Source organism: Oncorhynchus kisutch, linkage group LG24 (assembly GCF_002021735.2).
Source record: "Oncorhynchus kisutch isolate 150728-3 linkage group LG24, Okis_V2, whole genome shotgun sequence".
Taxonomy (NCBI): domain Eukaryota; kingdom Metazoa; phylum Chordata; class Actinopteri; order Salmoniformes; family Salmonidae; genus Oncorhynchus; species Oncorhynchus kisutch.
The window spans coordinates 29265497-29281111 of record NC_034197.2 but is presented as its reverse complement, the minus strand read 5'-3'; the positions used below and the strand labels follow the sequence as shown (position 1 = coordinate 29281111).

The window sequence follows — 15615 nt, the reverse complement described above, 5'->3', positions numbered from 1 at the left end:
ATTTTGGATCAGCTTCTTGAGAAACCAGCAACCCGTGACAGTGATGATGCGTGCCTTACACAGGAAGCGTTTATGGGAAACAATTTACAATTACAATGAGTAATTTTGAGGGAGATGTCCTCAATTTGACATACATAAGAACAGCTATTCAGCCTAGTGCCTACACAAATGAAAGTACGTAACTAATCTAATTTAATTCACTACCCATAACACTTTGCGGTCCTTCCGGAAGCCCTTTTCTTCCTTTCCGCCGTTGCCGCCGTCTCCTTAAAATTATACAGGCGGGTGAGTTATCTAAATCTATGTCCATCTACATATTTAGAAGACGTAATAACATATATCTAGTTCATTAATCACGTATGTGAATTCAAGTTCTACAATTTACCGCAACATTATAGGTATTGCACATTTCTAATCCCTCAAATGCCGTGGTTTTGAACGGCTTGCTTTCCCAGTGGCTAGCTAGCTACCTTTCCACACTGGTGTTTCCAATATCATAACTCTAGTTATCTTGCTAGTAGCTACGTCCATACAGTGGGGCCGACATGTTAAATAAAATATAATTTACACTGATTTTGCATGGTTTTTTAGACTCGTACTGAAATGCATATCACACAAACTAGTTAGCTACGTAGCTATCTATCATATTGCCATACACAACACAGTCGACTAACTCGCGCTAGTTAGCCCAAGCTCATGCCTTCCAACAATGTTGATTGCTTTAGAACGCACATGCTGGCTACTTCAATGGGATTGACATGTTACAAATTCATATCTTTACACTTACGGCGTCATGTGTTTACGCCGTTAAGTTACCTATAACTTGTCATTGTGATACAGGGGAAATCGAAATGGCTTGCATGAGTCAACTACTGGTAGCTAGTTAGCTTGTTTCTAACTATACGAGTTGTTGGTCGAATTAGCTAGTCATGGTAACTAACGTTACACAGCAACTGATTGTGGGTGATTTGATATGCTATAATTGTTGATGTTTTGCCAGTTTTAATTGTTGCCCGTGTGTATTTAATATTAACAAATTACCTTTCCTCCTCAGTTCACCATGGCAGCCCTCAGACCTCTTACCAAACCGAAGATTGTCAAGAAGAGGGTTAAGAAATTCATTCGCCATCAGTCTGACAGATATGTCAAGATCACGGTAAGCGCATTTGCTAAACGCATATCAAAGATGGCACTGCTCCCTTTATTATTGTAAGGTTGCATATCATGTCATTTGTGGCGGAAACAAGGCTTTTCAAACATTGCACTTGCAGGGAGGCAAAGGACATTAATCTCAGAGTAGTTAGAAGGAACAATGATCCTAACTTCCGTTCTATGTAACGTCTTTGCATTTCTGCCTCCAGAAAAGCTGGCGTAAGCCCAGGGGTATTGACAACAGGGTCCGCAGGCGGTTTAAGGGTCAGATGCTGATGCCAAACATTGGTTATGGTAGCAACAAGAAGACCAAGCACATGCTACCCTCTGGCTTCAGGAAGTTCCTGGTGCACAACATCAAGGAGCTCGAGGTCCTCATGATGAGCAACAAGTAAGTTTTGTTGGTTAGTTTTTGCTGTTTTTTATTTTCAAGTTAAAGGTACCTAAAGGGCAATATTATTCCTCATGGGGGTATTTCCAGGTCTCCTATTTTAACTGATACCACCCACAACATGAAGCATACTACATAGGGCATTACGTGCAAAGCTACATGGGGAAGAATATAGAAGAGAGGGCATAGTCTTAGTGGAAAGAGGATTGCGTCTGTCATGCCTGTCCACAATGGTCAGGAGCAAGTTGCAGCAGAATTTACATGATCTATAATTCACCTCTACTCACCTTATGATGAAAAGATCAAGTATACACCGTGCCTACCTTGGGTAGACTCTTGTAAATCAAGTATATTGCTTTGATTTTCTAATCCTGGGTACCCACAGTTATAGACCTGTACTAATACCCCTGGAAGAAAGCCCCTTGTTTCAGAAAGTTAACTGGGGTGTGTTCAGCAGGACGCAATGTTTTTGAACATTCAAATAGAAATGTTCTATGTAGACCGGACACGCGTCTGACATGTAAAATAAGGAATCACGTCTCTCTGTTCATGGCATTTTCTATCTTCAACGTTGGAGAACGTTTAGCTACTGCACATGACCTTCTATACATTAATATGTAAATAAACAATACACTTTAAGATAGAGAATAGTATGTTCATTACCTGAGATAAATAACAAAGTGCATGCTCTCATCCACGCGTGCAACAATACTACAGCCAAAATGGGAGTCACCTAGAAAAACTTCAAATTCTAGCTCATTTTTTTAAAAACAAGCCTGAAACACTTTCTAAAGACTGCTATCTACTGGAAGCCTAAGGAACTGCAATCTGGGAGGTATTCCATTGATATTCCCAAAGACATTTCAATGAGTGGTGAGCTCAAACAAACAAAAAATCTGGATGGATTCTCCTCGGGTTTTTGCCTGCTATATCAGTTCTGTTATACTCAGACATTATTTTAACAGTTTTGGAAACCAGTGTTTTCCATCCATTACGACCAATTATATGCATATCCTAGCTTCTGGGCCTGAGTAACAGGCAGTTTACTTTGGGCACCTCAGTCATCCATACTTCTGAATACTGCCCCTATCCCTAAGAAGTTTTAGTGATAGCCTAGACTAAATACCAGATGAAAATAAACCAATTACAAAGATGCGCAATCTAGCACGTGAAGTTATATGTATGGGTAGGAGCTACCGGAATGTCATTTTTGCAAGCGAATGTGAACAAAAGACATTGTGCAAATGAACACAGTTCTGCTGCATGCAGTGCTTGAACTCCAGCATGTCTGGAGTCTAGTTGCTAGGGCAACAGGTCTGCCTGCTCTGCTCGGAGAAGACGAGAGGAGAAAAAAAGCAAGGAAATCAAGATGGCAGTGGCAGCTATGCAAATAACGAATCCAAATGGCTTTTTTAAATGTTATTTTACCTTTATTTAACTAGGCAAGTCAGTTAACCTCACTAGGGTATGTGGGAAGCTAGTGTCCCACCTGGCCAACATCCAGTGAAATTGCAGAGCGCCAAATTCAAATACAGAAATACTCATTATAAAAATTCAGAAAACATACAAGTATTTTACAAAGGTTTAAAGATTAACTTCTTGTGAATCCAACCACGGTGTCAGATTTATAAAATGCTTTACTGCGAAAGCATATCTCACGATTATTTGAGAACATCGCACAGCAGACAAATCATTACAAACAGTAACCCGCCAAGTAGAAGAGTTACACAAATCAGAAATAGAGATTAACAGATTAGAAAATTAATCACTTACCTTTGATCTTCATATGGTTGCACTCAGAAGACATTAATTTACTCATGTTTGTTTTGTTCGATAGTCTCTTTATATCCAAAAACCTCCGTTTGCGCGTTTTCTTCAGTAATCCACCGGTTCAAGTGCAGTCACAACAGGCAGACAAAAATTGTATCCGAAAAGTTCATAGAAACACATTAAAACGATGTTTATATTCAATCCTCGGGTTGTTTTTAGCCTAAATAATCGATAATATTTCAACCGGACAATAAAGTCGTCAAGATAAAAGAGTTTCTACGCGAAAGGCACTTTTTAAAATTATATTTTACCTTTTATTTAACTAGGCAAGTCAGTTAAGAACGAATTTGATCTTGCAACTTTTTGGTTACTAACGCTCTAACCACTAGGCTACCTGCCGCCGCTTTTTATACTCAAACATGGCAGAAAGCAAACACAATATGATTCTTAAGTCAACCACTTAGCATGTTAAACTAGGGGTCATCTTAGTGCATAATTCTGTGTTTTTCATGCAGGAAATAAAGGAAACTCATCTTTCTGCTTTTATTTAAACACCGATCTAAAATGCTTTTTATTTATACACTGAACCAAAATATAAACACAACATGCAACAATTTCAAAGATTTTACTGAGTTAGAGTCCATAAGGAAATAAGTCAATTAAAATAAATTCATTAGACCCTTATCTATGGATTTCACATGCCTGGTCACAGATGCCCCCAAAAAAAGGTAGGCGCCGTGGATCAGCGAACCTCTCCTAATCTGCTGTGACCACCATTTACCTCGTGCAGCGTGACACATCTCCTTTGCATAGAGCTGACCAGGCTATTGATTCTGGCCTATGAAATGTTGTCCCACTTAAATGGCTGTGGGAAATTGCTGGACATTGGCAGGAACTGGAACATGCTGTCGTACACGTCGATCCAGGGCATCCCAAATGTGCTCAATGGGTGACATGTCTGGTGAGTATGCATGCTATGGATGAACTGGGAAATTTTCAGCTTCCAGGAATTGTGTACAGATCCTTGCAACATGGGTCTGTGCATTGTGCTCAAACATGAGGTGATGGTGGCTGATATATGGCACGTCAATGGACCTCAGGATCACGTCACGGGATCTGTGAAGAGCACACTTCTCTAGCATGCCAGTGGCCAATGAAGGTGGCCAAGCGGGGTGTGGAAGTCCAGGGCTGGCGTGGTTACATGCGGTTGAGGCCGTTGGACGTACTGCCAAACTCTCAAACGATTTTGGAGGTGGCTTATGGTAGAGAAATGAACATTCCATTCTCTGGCAACAGCTGTGGTGGACATTCCTGCATTCATTCAACATGTCAAATGCAGGCTCCCTCAACTTGTGACATCTGTGGAATTGTGTTGTGACAACTGCACATTTTAGTGGCCTTTTATTGTCCCCAGCAGAAGGTGCACATGTTTAATGAACATGCTGTTTAATCAGCTTCTTGATATGCCACACCTGTCAGATGGATGGATTATCTTGGCAAAGAAAATGCTCAGTAACAGGGATGTAGACCCATGTGTAATTTTTAGCTAAATAAGCTTTGTTTCATCTGTATTTTATTTCAGTTCATGAAATATGGGACCAACACTTTGTTTCATTTATATTTTTCTTCTGTGTATTTTCTGTGACAGAGAACTATAGTTGCATGTCCCTGATAACGCTATTGAAGCAAAAAACACTGTCTTCATATATAAAACGTAACCCCTGTCAATACACAGCTGGACTCACTTGCTCCTGCTTTCTGCTTTTGTGCTATTTACAAACAAACACGTGACTGGCTCAACTTCTGGGGAACTAAGTAAGCTTCATAATGTGACTGGTGTAATAAGAAACCGATTGGATTTATATTCTAACGCATTGCAAAAGTTCACTGCAGGTATTTACTTTAAATAGCTACAAATTATAATATATTGAAAAACCTCATAGTTTCTACGGTATTGAAGAAACATTCCGTAGCTTTTTCCAAATGCCCCAGTATATGGTATACCACTGTTTCCCAACCCTAGTCCTCGAGTAACCCCAACAGTAAACGTTTTTATTTTAAACCTGGGCAAGCACACCTGATTCAACTTTTAAACTAATCAACAAGCCCTCATTGAGCTGAGTGAGGTGTGTTTGTTCAGGGCTACAATGAATGTGTACTGTTGGGGGAATTTGAGGACCAGGGTTGGGAAACACTGCGTTGTATATAGCCTAAGCCTACTTCAGTCTCCAGCACACTGTTTGGTTGTTGTGGTCTTTTTTTTCTCTTTACTTGTCAAATGTAAGAGTGCTTGTGTGGTTGAACATCCAAACGTTGCCCACATATGAAAACGTTACCTAATTGGTACAACAACAAACGTTTGAGGGTAGTCAGCCATGCACAAAGTAAACGGCAACAGTGGTGCCACTTTTCACAACTGTGCTGAAGCACAAGGTTAGATTTCTCTGAGATTTTTGTCCTGTAGCTATCACATTGAAGCAACGTGAAGCACACCTCTACACATGCACAGATACTTAGTGTAACTGTGAGGGCAAAGTCTTGCATTGCGCTGCTCATAGCAACATAATGTTGTCTCACTGAAACAATCCTCTCCTTCTCCCTGTGCCATTCAGTCTCCAGTGTGTATGGTATTTGGTAATTATCTTGCCTCTAACCATCCTCTCCCCCTCCGTAGGACCCACGCTGCTGAGATCGCCCACAACGTGTCTTCCAAGAACAGGAAGCTGATTGTGGAGAGGGCAGCCCAGCTGGCCATCAAGATCACCAACCCCAATGCCAGACTCCGCAGCGAAGAGAACGAGTGATCCAGACATTATTTTCTTAATAAAACAGATGTTTAAATGTGCTCTTGTCTCAACAATTTCTTACCTATTCCTTTTCCCGTAGTGTGTTTGTTTATGCCCCCCTCAAGAATTTGAAAGCAATGGATGAAAGCAAAGGTGGGTGAGATTCATGACACCAGTCCCTCCCTTTAAAATCCATGAGGAGAATTCACACTGGAGCCAAGGGTAGAAAATAGATATTAAGCACTGGTAGCGCCCTGCAAGGGCATTCATTTTAACCCCTACCCATGCGCACTACGTTCAGGCCTTACCAAAGCCCGCTTGCTTCAGCCAAATGTAAGGCCCAGACCTGCCCCAAATCAGAAATGACTGTCAGTATATCCATTAGCTACTCTGTCACTCAATCCCTGCATGCACTCTGCTCTTGACAGCTCTGAGTAATCATAGTAAGGTCTGCTTGGGCTCTTCAATGAAGAGACAGAGCTGTTAGCTACTTTTCATCACTAAACTCCCAACTCAAGGAACATCAATTTCTGTGAAACAATGTCTTCTATATTTGATGAGGTTGAAGCACTTCTGTCACCATGTTATCATCTTAGTCAGATATTGCTGTACTTCATAGAACGGGCACAGCTTCAAAATTTGATACCCGAGCCCTGCCCATACCCTAGTTATTGATGGAAAAAACAGGCCCTAACCCAATATGTTGGGGCCCGTCGGGTAGCAGAGCTCTTGCTGCTGAAGTACAAGCAGTTAGCCACACTCATATTAACATCTGCAGCTGGTTCTGAGATTTCTCTGAAACAATTGAAGGTGTAACATTCCAGTGCACCTTTGTGAGAAGGGAGCTATGAAGGTCTTATGATGTTTAGCTCAACATTTTTATTCAGCTAACATTTTCACACCCAATCTTGCATGAAGTCCTATTAAGAGTCCTATAGATCAGACCTGGTTGTATCTGTATAAAATATGGTACATCTGGCAATGTCTCGGGAAGCAGGGGAATCTAGTCTTCTAATACAACCCAAAAAGATACTGTAAGACCACATTTGTTTTGTAGAATATTTCAATATCTCACGAGTCCAGTGATCTGTGCTACACAGTGGGCATTTTAGAAAAGTGTCTAGACTGTAACTATGGGATAGCACTGTACTTGGCCCAAGCACATGCATCAGTGTGTTTGTCGTACTTCAGCCTGTCATGCTGGCATCCTTGCCAACACCCAGCAATGATCCAGGCTGCTCCTTATTCTGGTTCTGACAACAGGATCTAGAACAAAAACAATGGAGACTTTTTAGAGAATTCTTTACATTGCAACTTCCATCTGATATGCTACCAACAGTGATTTTATTATGAGGATCACAGACGATGGATGGTTGGATCCTCTTTAGGATCTTTGAATATCAAGAAGAACATGTTAATAAATTTGTCATGTCCGGCAATCAAAACAAACTACTCGATCAACAAGAATGCATTTTGAATTTAGCCAATGGTTTAAAGCCCACCTGAAGAGCCCAAAACCTGATTCTTTCCAATCAAGATTCATCTTGATTAAATGGCAATTAATTGAAGATTTAACACAGCTTTGAAGCTTTCTGCTGAATGTATTAGATTAAACCAAACCAGTTCTTCTACACAGAAATGACTTTAATGTATTGTCTGCGTATGACAGCTGTATTTTGGGCCTCATACCCTCAACCGCATACGGTATTGTTAGAATTACAAAAATTGACAATCACGTTTAGATTCTGAAATGCTATGTTTTGGGTAGCATGAATAAATAGCCAGTGTCGTCTGCCGCCAGCCTCCTGGGGTGAAAGTTTCCATTGCGTTCTGGCAGGCAGGCTGTGCCATCTCTGCAGCCTTTAGCTCCCATCCATCTGTTCATGTAAAATAAATTGATCCAAAGCACACACAATAATATACATTATATTTACGTTATCATACCCGGAATGAATCCGTTTTTTGTTTTCATGTAGTTTTAATGTCACGTGTGTGTTGCAAGAGAAACAGACACTGATGGGTTCATAAATATGCATAGGTTTATGCAAATTCATTATCTTTTATCTTTCCTAGCATCCCCCTGTTCTCCATCTGGTATTTTAAGGCTGATTCAGACACACCTGAGAATGTTGGAACTGCTCCAGTTAGGGTGGTGATTGTGGAGACATGAGGACAGAGCTAGAAGAAACACTGTGAGGTAAACAGAGAGCAATAGAAAGGAGAAAGATCATTCTGTTTTTCCTTCCAGTGACTAGAGAATGAACATGGCAGGCAGAGTGATATGTGGTAAGGGATGCACGGCCAACCCAAAGCTCTTCACCCCGGCCTTCTCTCAGACAGATTCCATCAGGAAAGGAGGAGGGAAGAGGAGGATGTTCTCCTTTTCACTACGGTGTCGACTCGGAATCATCAGAGGGAGGACCAAAGGTAATGCGATTAGAACACATACATAGTTTCTGCATACTTTTTAATCAAATCCAAACTGCACGTAGGTCATTGGGTTTTTATCTACTGCTATTGTATTGTGTGTACTGCTTCAGCCTGAGGATGTGGTTGCAAGTTCAAATCCCCGAGCTGACAAGGTACAAATCTGTCGTTCTGCCCCTGAACAGGCAGTTAACCCACTGTTCCTAGGCCGTCATTGAAAATAAGAATTTGTTCTTAACTGACTTGCCTTGTTAAATAAAGGTAAAAAAATTAATAAAAAAAAAAGTGTATTACTGTCCTGAGAGGGTGCACCGGTGCAAGGAGATTTATCAACCTGGCACGCCGACTGCTGTATATTAGTCAGTAGTCAGCTCCCATGTGATGTAGTGGAAGGATTGTATTCGCCTAATGTATACCAGTATCTGCTTGTAATGAAAGAGATGAACCTTTTTGAATGACAGTGGGCCAAGTGTGAGAGCTGACGTTCCTCTAAAATGATAGGGGCGAGATCCCGGTAATTAAGAGTAACAGCAGAATGATCACTTATGAATCACTTGATTAGGGATTTTCATATGAATTTCTCTTCTCATGTTTATTCTGTTTTGTCAAAATCTATTAATAGGATAACCTATTTTAAACATGATATTAAGTGACTTTCCTCAAATAGAGCCATATTTGACCTTTGTTTGACGTTTGGCCTACCTTGCAGGTGAACATTGTACTGTGGTTAGGTGATCATGTCTCCATGAATTATGACTGAGTCATGTTCACCGCCCCTGGCCCATGGTGTCAGTAATCCTGTGATCTGTGTGTTGACTCGAGTCTCTTTCATCTCTATTGCATTCAGTTGGTAGATGTATTTGCAACTACAGCTGATAGCCATAAGATGGCAGTATGACCACCTACGTGATATAAAATGTACTGCACTAGCCTTGGTTGGGGAATATTTTATATTATATCTTCACTGTACTTTCAATTCTTATATGAGAGGTTAGTCTTTCACTCGGGTACTTGTCAAGTGAAAATGTTACATCTTATTTGTCTTAGTTCCAAATAAGCATTATATCATAATGGAAGTGTCAAGTATAAGGCATTATGTTTTATAGCCTTTTTAAACAAACAATTGTGTGTTGAATCTAAAATCGATTGCATATTGCTTCCTAGTATAATATATAATAATATATCATATTTACAAACATATTGACTCACTATTAAATCAGTTTACTGACATTGAATTTGTTCTCTCTCTCTGGTCTATATGTTGAATTCTTTCAACATTACAGAACTACACTGAGTGGGTGTGCTTCTACTGCTATACATAATTAACCTAATTCTGTTGCCTTGTGGGTCCCCTGGGTTTTTATCAGACCATCTCACAGCTCTGTGTCTCCTGTTCCTCTTTATTCCGTAATAAATTAATTAGTTTCGCTCTGAATCACCAAAGAGTAAATGGGGTATTAAGGACGAAACTCTCGGAGGAAATGATCTACGCCAAAGAATGTGTCCACTGGAAAGAGCCGACTAATTAGGCGACATGCTACAATGAAGAGAAACACGGGAAGCGTTTGTTTGTAATTGTTTGATGTGTCTCTGGTCAGGGCTATGCATCATAGACTCTATAAATCTATGCATTATTGGGCTCAAGGATGTATTTGCATGGCACATAAAGACTTAATTTACTAGCTCGTTTATTTGTACCTGAGCATATCACATCTGTGGACATATTTGTCAGTGTTTTTTTCTAAGATCTGGTTTAGTACTTTTATGTGGTCTTTGTTGCCATTTCCCTACTCTCAGACTATGACAAAAGTTCCTTTGGGGGGGGATTGTCAGACCATAATACAGGGCAACATATGGGGGGGGGGGGGGGGGGGGGTGACGGCGTGAGGGTGACAAATGGACAGACAGGTGTGGCTCTCAGTCAGTCAGCGGCCGTGTTAACCCCTCTCTGTATGTGTCTGGGTGGAGGGCAGATGGCAGATGGCAGCAGAAATGCAGTGGGGCAAAGAGCCCTCTCACCCAGAGAAGGGAACATGAGATGTTCAGCACTCCACAGATTCCACCGATTGAAAGAGAGAAAGCATATCGTTGATTCGATTTATATCCATTGCAGCCAAATGGCTGATGTAAAAGACAGAATTCTATGGTCAGCAGTTCAAGCAGTCTCTTTTGGCTTTGTCGCAGCATGAATATACGTTTATTGGTAGTGATGCTCTTGTATAAGCAGATAACAATCATTGTGATGAGCCTATGGAATGTGAGGTAGAATTGAATGCATGTGAGGGAAAAAGCACACAGGCATTAGCTAGCCAGTGTGTGTGGGTGGGATAACTATGGTGGTACAATAAGATGGTCACTGACTAGTGTGGAAAATGTGTGGCTGATATTTTATGGGCTCAAAGCGACAATGGATATGGGGGTGGCGTTGATTGTGCGCTTGACTGTAGGGAGTGTGTGCGTGTGTGTGCAGGGGGTGTGACTGCTCCATCACACCCCTCTGGCAAAGAGAGGGAGAAAGACCCTCTCCGACACAGTCACTGAGGCTGTGTGAGTGTGTCTGACGGTTTGTATGTGTGTGAGCGGGTATGTGAGTGTGTGAACGAGGGGAGGATTATTCCTCTGGAATAGGAAGCGTGACCAGGAACACCTTTAAAGGAACCTCAGCATGTTGGGAGGAAAAGAAGGAGAGATGATGATTCCTTTGTTGCTTTGATCATTTAGTGTCCCTGCTTTCCGTCTGTCTGTGGGAATGACCTATTACAGCAACAAGCAAATTGTTTGTTATCAAGTTTAAACAGTTCATGGGCAAAAACATGGATCAGGATTTGTTATGTAATTTGCAATAAATAAAGATATGATTCAAGTAGAACAGTGATATGAAGAGAAGAAGACTGGGTTTCTGAGGACGGACAGACAGTATTCCCAGGGGCACCTCGCTGGGTCCGCTGGCCACTACAACAGAACAGCTACTTTCCTCTCAAATCGGATGTTTTGACAGGACTGCAGACATGCTGTGTGGTCTGAGGAGAGAGGCGAAGAATAGCAGCATCGGTAAGACTGCCTTAAACCCACTGACTGGAATCATATGAACGAATATCACAGACATGATATAGCTAGCTATATGTACTGTAGCTGTGTAGTTAGTGTGTAATGTCTGTCATATGTGCTACAGTATACAACGGGTGGGTGTAATCCTGAATGCTGATTGGTTAACAGTATACTCTAGTGCTACACCCTAGTAGTGCAATTGTCATAGTAATGGATTTATGACTATCGTTAGCGCCTGTAATAGTATTTACTTATGAATATGAAGTGTGTAGTGATGCATGCTGTTCAACTGAGGAGCATCAACTTCCTGCTTTTGTACCTGTAGTTATACCTGTGGATGTCAGCCTTCTGTCATTAGAAGTTATTTGATCATCTGGGAATGTGATTATCTTTTCCTACATTGCAGTTTATTCAGATTGGTGGATATTTATTACATTTTTTAAATGACAGCTCTGTCAAGCACCAGTATATCTATTATTTAGCTAATAAGGCACAGTAGACGTCAATGCCATTTGATTAAAGCCAGACAGTACTGAATACCAGATTGCAGTCTGAAGTGGGGGCTGATATAAAAATGCAAACTGGGTCTACTGGAGCCCAGTTTATTTAAAAAATGTACCTCTGAAAATAGCATTTTGATTTAAAAGCCATTATCAGAGCGGCCCCCACATTTAACCTACATTCTGATTGGTTCTGAGGGAGATAGGTACAGTGCCCTGAATTACATTGAGTTAATTGACTCACCAGAAATACATGGGGCTGACTGTAGTTTTCTGATTACTTTGTACACCACTTTCAGTAATGTTGTAAGTACAGTCCTGTTTGCAGATCTCAAATGTATGGTATTGCAGTTTTGCTCTTGACCCTTGAGCCACAGACAGTAGTTGAGTATTCCCTCTGCCAAGACAGCATGCTTCTACCAGCAGAATCATGCCGTGCCATACCCAGTTAATTGTTGTTGCTCAGGTCAGTTTTCTTGTTTGTTTTGGCTGCTAAATTGATTAAGCCAGTTAAATAAGTCCCATATCTCGCCTATGATTGGCCTATCAAGATCACTAATGATGTTTCTAAACTGGTGCATGTGTGTATGTGTGCGCGTGAGTGGCCACCGTGCGCGTGTGATCTAAGGCTGTTGAGCAGGATATTTTTGCAAGGAAGTGAATAGAAGATCGTACATGATCATAGTATGCATATTCCTGCATGCCCTTGAGCTTTGTTTTGGCCAAATCTCACTATGTTGGATTATTATATTATTTCTGCAGATTTTTCATAGTTAACATGTGGCTTTATCAACCTCCACAATGATATGGAGTGCATCTCAGAAGACATATATTCTCCTCGTCTCTTTCCTTCAAATGCACTGATCTGAAAATATAGGAAAGCTGAAAGAAAATTATTGATATATTACCTACCAGTAACAGGTAGTTGCTTTCACTAGATGAAAGAAAACAGGCAAGGAGAATAACCATTTAAGACTAGTGAGATACACCCCATGTTATTTTGTCTTTGTGCAAATTAGTTCAATGCATGCAAATAATGAAAATTCATAAATTTTCCATTTTTGACCAAAGGCTGGCCCCATTGAATATTTCAGAATGTGAGTTTAGTTGGTGATGTAATATTATGGATTAAGAGTCATGATACCAAAGTGGATGAAGGGTTAATTGAGTGCAAAAAACAACACCGAACAGCAATTTCACCCACACACATGTCCAGGGTTGTGGAGTACATGTAACAAAAAACAAAAAAACTGTAATCTGTTGAACAGCAAAAGTATTGTAATCAGATCACAGATAATTTTGAAAATATAGATGATTAGGCTACTTCTAGGGTTACTTTTAAATGCAGAAAGGATGTTTGTGAAAAAATACTTTGATACCTTTCTGTTTTCTCAATGACATTCAAATCAGCATTGAAAAAAGGCACATGTTTAAGTTTGTTCTCTCTGCCCTGAGCAAGTCTGACCACAAGCCAGAGACTACTATGGCAGAATTTACACAGGCAGCCCAATTCTGAGAAATCTTTCCCGATTTGGTCTTCTGACCAATCAGATCAGCTCTGAAATAGATCTGATGTCAAATGATCTGATGTGATTTGTCAAAAGACCAATAGTGAAAAAAATTATCAAAATTGTGCTGCCTGTGTAAACGCAGCCTATGACGACACACCAAATGTGTTTGATGGATCGCAGGAAAAGAGCAGGAATAGGTTTTTGTAGAGTGCAGTGCAAGCTACAGTATGTCCTCCAATGATCTGACTGCTGTACTATTATATTATATATATATATTATATATATACTAGTATTACGACAGCAGTGGTGTAGCCTACGGGCTATACGGATATCACTTAGGCCCATTATTCTACTGATATCAACACAGCAATTAGGAATATGTGAATCACACTGCTGCTCTCTCAATAATTTGCGCCTTACGGATTGTGGTTGTTATGGATGACCGTTCACAAATGTACAGTTCTATTTTACCCCAATAATGGTTGAATTGAAGAAATATAGGCTAAGATGTCCATCAATCATTGTTAATGGGACCGGTGGACAGACAGCCAGTGAAAAATGCTCTCTTGCAACAGCTGAATAGTGCAGATCCCAGCCTATGGAATAAAAGTTTGAGAGAGTTCCTAACAACTCCGTGGTATAGTGCTCCATACATACTGTCAAAAACGAGTAGGGCTTTTATTGCTCAATCTAGTTTGTGCTGATAGAACAAAAATGTCCAAAGGCATCAACAGCTGCAAATTATTGAGATAAGGAAGTGTCACCCATAGAGATGCTATTAAAGATGTCTCTACCTATTTGCCATATGTGCTTTTGTCTGTGCCTAACAGTGTCCATACCATGTTTGTGCTGCTATGATGTTGTGCTGCTGCCATGTTGTATTGCTACCATGTTGTGTTGTCATGTTGTGTTGCTGCCATGTTGTGATGTTGTCTTAGGTCTCTCTTTATGTAGTGTTGTGGTGTCTCTCTTTATGTAGTGTTGTGGTGTCTCTCTTTATGTAGTGTTGTGGTGTCTCTCTTTATGTAGTGTTGTGGTGTCTCTCTTTATGTAGTGTTGTGGTGTCTCTCTTGTTGTAGTGTTGTGGTGTCTCTCTTTATGTAGTGTTGTGGTGTCTCTCTTGTTGTAGTGTTGTGGTGTCTCTCTTTATGTAGTGTTGTGGTGTCTCTCTTTATGTAGTGTTGTGGTGTCTCTCTTTATGTAGTGTTGTGGTGTCTCTCTTTATGTAGTGTTGTGGTGTCTCTCTTTATGTAGTGTTGTGGTGTCTCTCTTTATGTAGTGTTGTGTTGTCTCTCTTTATGTAGTGTTGTGGTGTCTCTCTTTATGTGGTGTTGTGGTGTCTCTCTTTATGTAGTGTTGTGGTGTCTCTCTTTATGTAGTGTTGTGGTGTCTCTCTTGTTGTAGTGTTGTGGTGTCTCTCTTTATGTAGTGTTGTGGTGTCTCTCTTTATGTAGTGTTGTGGTGTCTCTCTTTATGTAGTGTTGTGGTGTCTCTCTTTATGTAGTGTTGTGTTGTCTCTCTTTATGTAGTGTTGTGGTGTCTCTCTTTATGTGGTGTTGTGGTGTCTCTCTTTATGTAGTGTTGTGGTGTCTCTCTTTATGTAGTGTTGTGGTGTCTCTCTTGTTGTAGTGTTGTGGTGTCTCTCTTTATGTAGTGTTGTGGTGTCTCTCTTTATGTAGTGTTGTGGTGTCTCTCTTTATGTAGTGTTGTGGTGTCTCTCTTTATGTAGTGTTGTGGTGTCTCTCTTTATGTAGTATTGTGGTGTCTCTCTTTATGTAGTGTTGTGGTGTCTCTCTTTATGTAGTGTTGTGTTGTCTCTCTTTATGTAGTGTTGTGGTGTCTCTCTTTATGTGGTGTTGTGGTGTCTCTCTTTATGTAGTGTTGTGGTGTCTCTCTTTATGTAGTGTTGCGGTGTCTCTCTTTATGTAGTGTTGTGGTGTCTCTCTTTATGTAGTGTTGTGGTGTCTCTCTTTATGTAGTGTTGTGGTGTCTCTCTTTATGTAGTGTTGTGGTGTCTCTCTTTATGTAGT

At 40.6% G+C, this 15615-nt stretch overlaps 2 protein-coding genes across 5 annotated transcripts in view; both read left to right on the top strand.

The window, feature by feature from the left end:
* Positions 1 to 153: 153 nt before the first annotated feature.
* LOC109868923 (60S ribosomal protein L32) lies at positions 154 to 6158 on the top strand. The gene is made up of 4 exons (XM_020458689.2): positions 154 to 285; positions 1055 to 1156; positions 1362 to 1543; positions 5988 to 6158. The coding sequence occupies exons 2-4, from the start codon at positions 1061 to 1063 to the stop codon at positions 6115 to 6117; spliced, it is 408 nt and encodes a 135-aa protein (XP_020314278.1). The 5' UTR covers positions 154 to 285; positions 1055 to 1060; the 3' UTR covers positions 6118 to 6158.
* Positions 6159 to 8262: 2104 nt separating this feature from the next.
* Positions 8263 to 15615, top strand: part of LOC109869641 (glutamate receptor-interacting protein 2) — a 55699-nt gene continuing 48346 nt past the window's right edge. Inside the window, exon 1 of one of the 4 annotated variants that reach the window (XR_004205136.1) lies at positions 8263 to 8526. Coding sequence is in view for 3 of the 4 variants with exons in the window: in XM_031803454.1 (XP_031659314.1) it covers positions 8358 to 8526 (169 nt within the window). In the remaining variant the exon portion in view is untranslated. Of the gene's footprint in view, positions 8527 to 11058; positions 11578 to 15615 lie in introns of those variants that run through there. The other 3 variants (XM_031803454.1, XM_031803453.1, XM_020459913.2) reach the window with 3 other exon arrangements.

Bases quoted from the DNA above. Each gene is read 5' to 3' on its own strand.
- LOC109868923 (XM_020458689.2), top strand. From the start codon at position 1,061: ATGGCAGCCCTCAGACCTCTTACCAAACCGAAGATTGTCAAGAAGAGG. The intron at 1,157-1,361 runs GTAAGCGCATTT...TTCTGCCTCCAG, and splicing joins ACAGATATGTCAAGATCACG to AAAAGCTGGCGTAAGCCCAG. The intron at 1,544-5,987 runs GTAAGTTTTGTT...CCCCCTCCGTAG, and splicing joins GTCCTCATGATGAGCAACAA to GACCCACGCTGCTGAGATCG.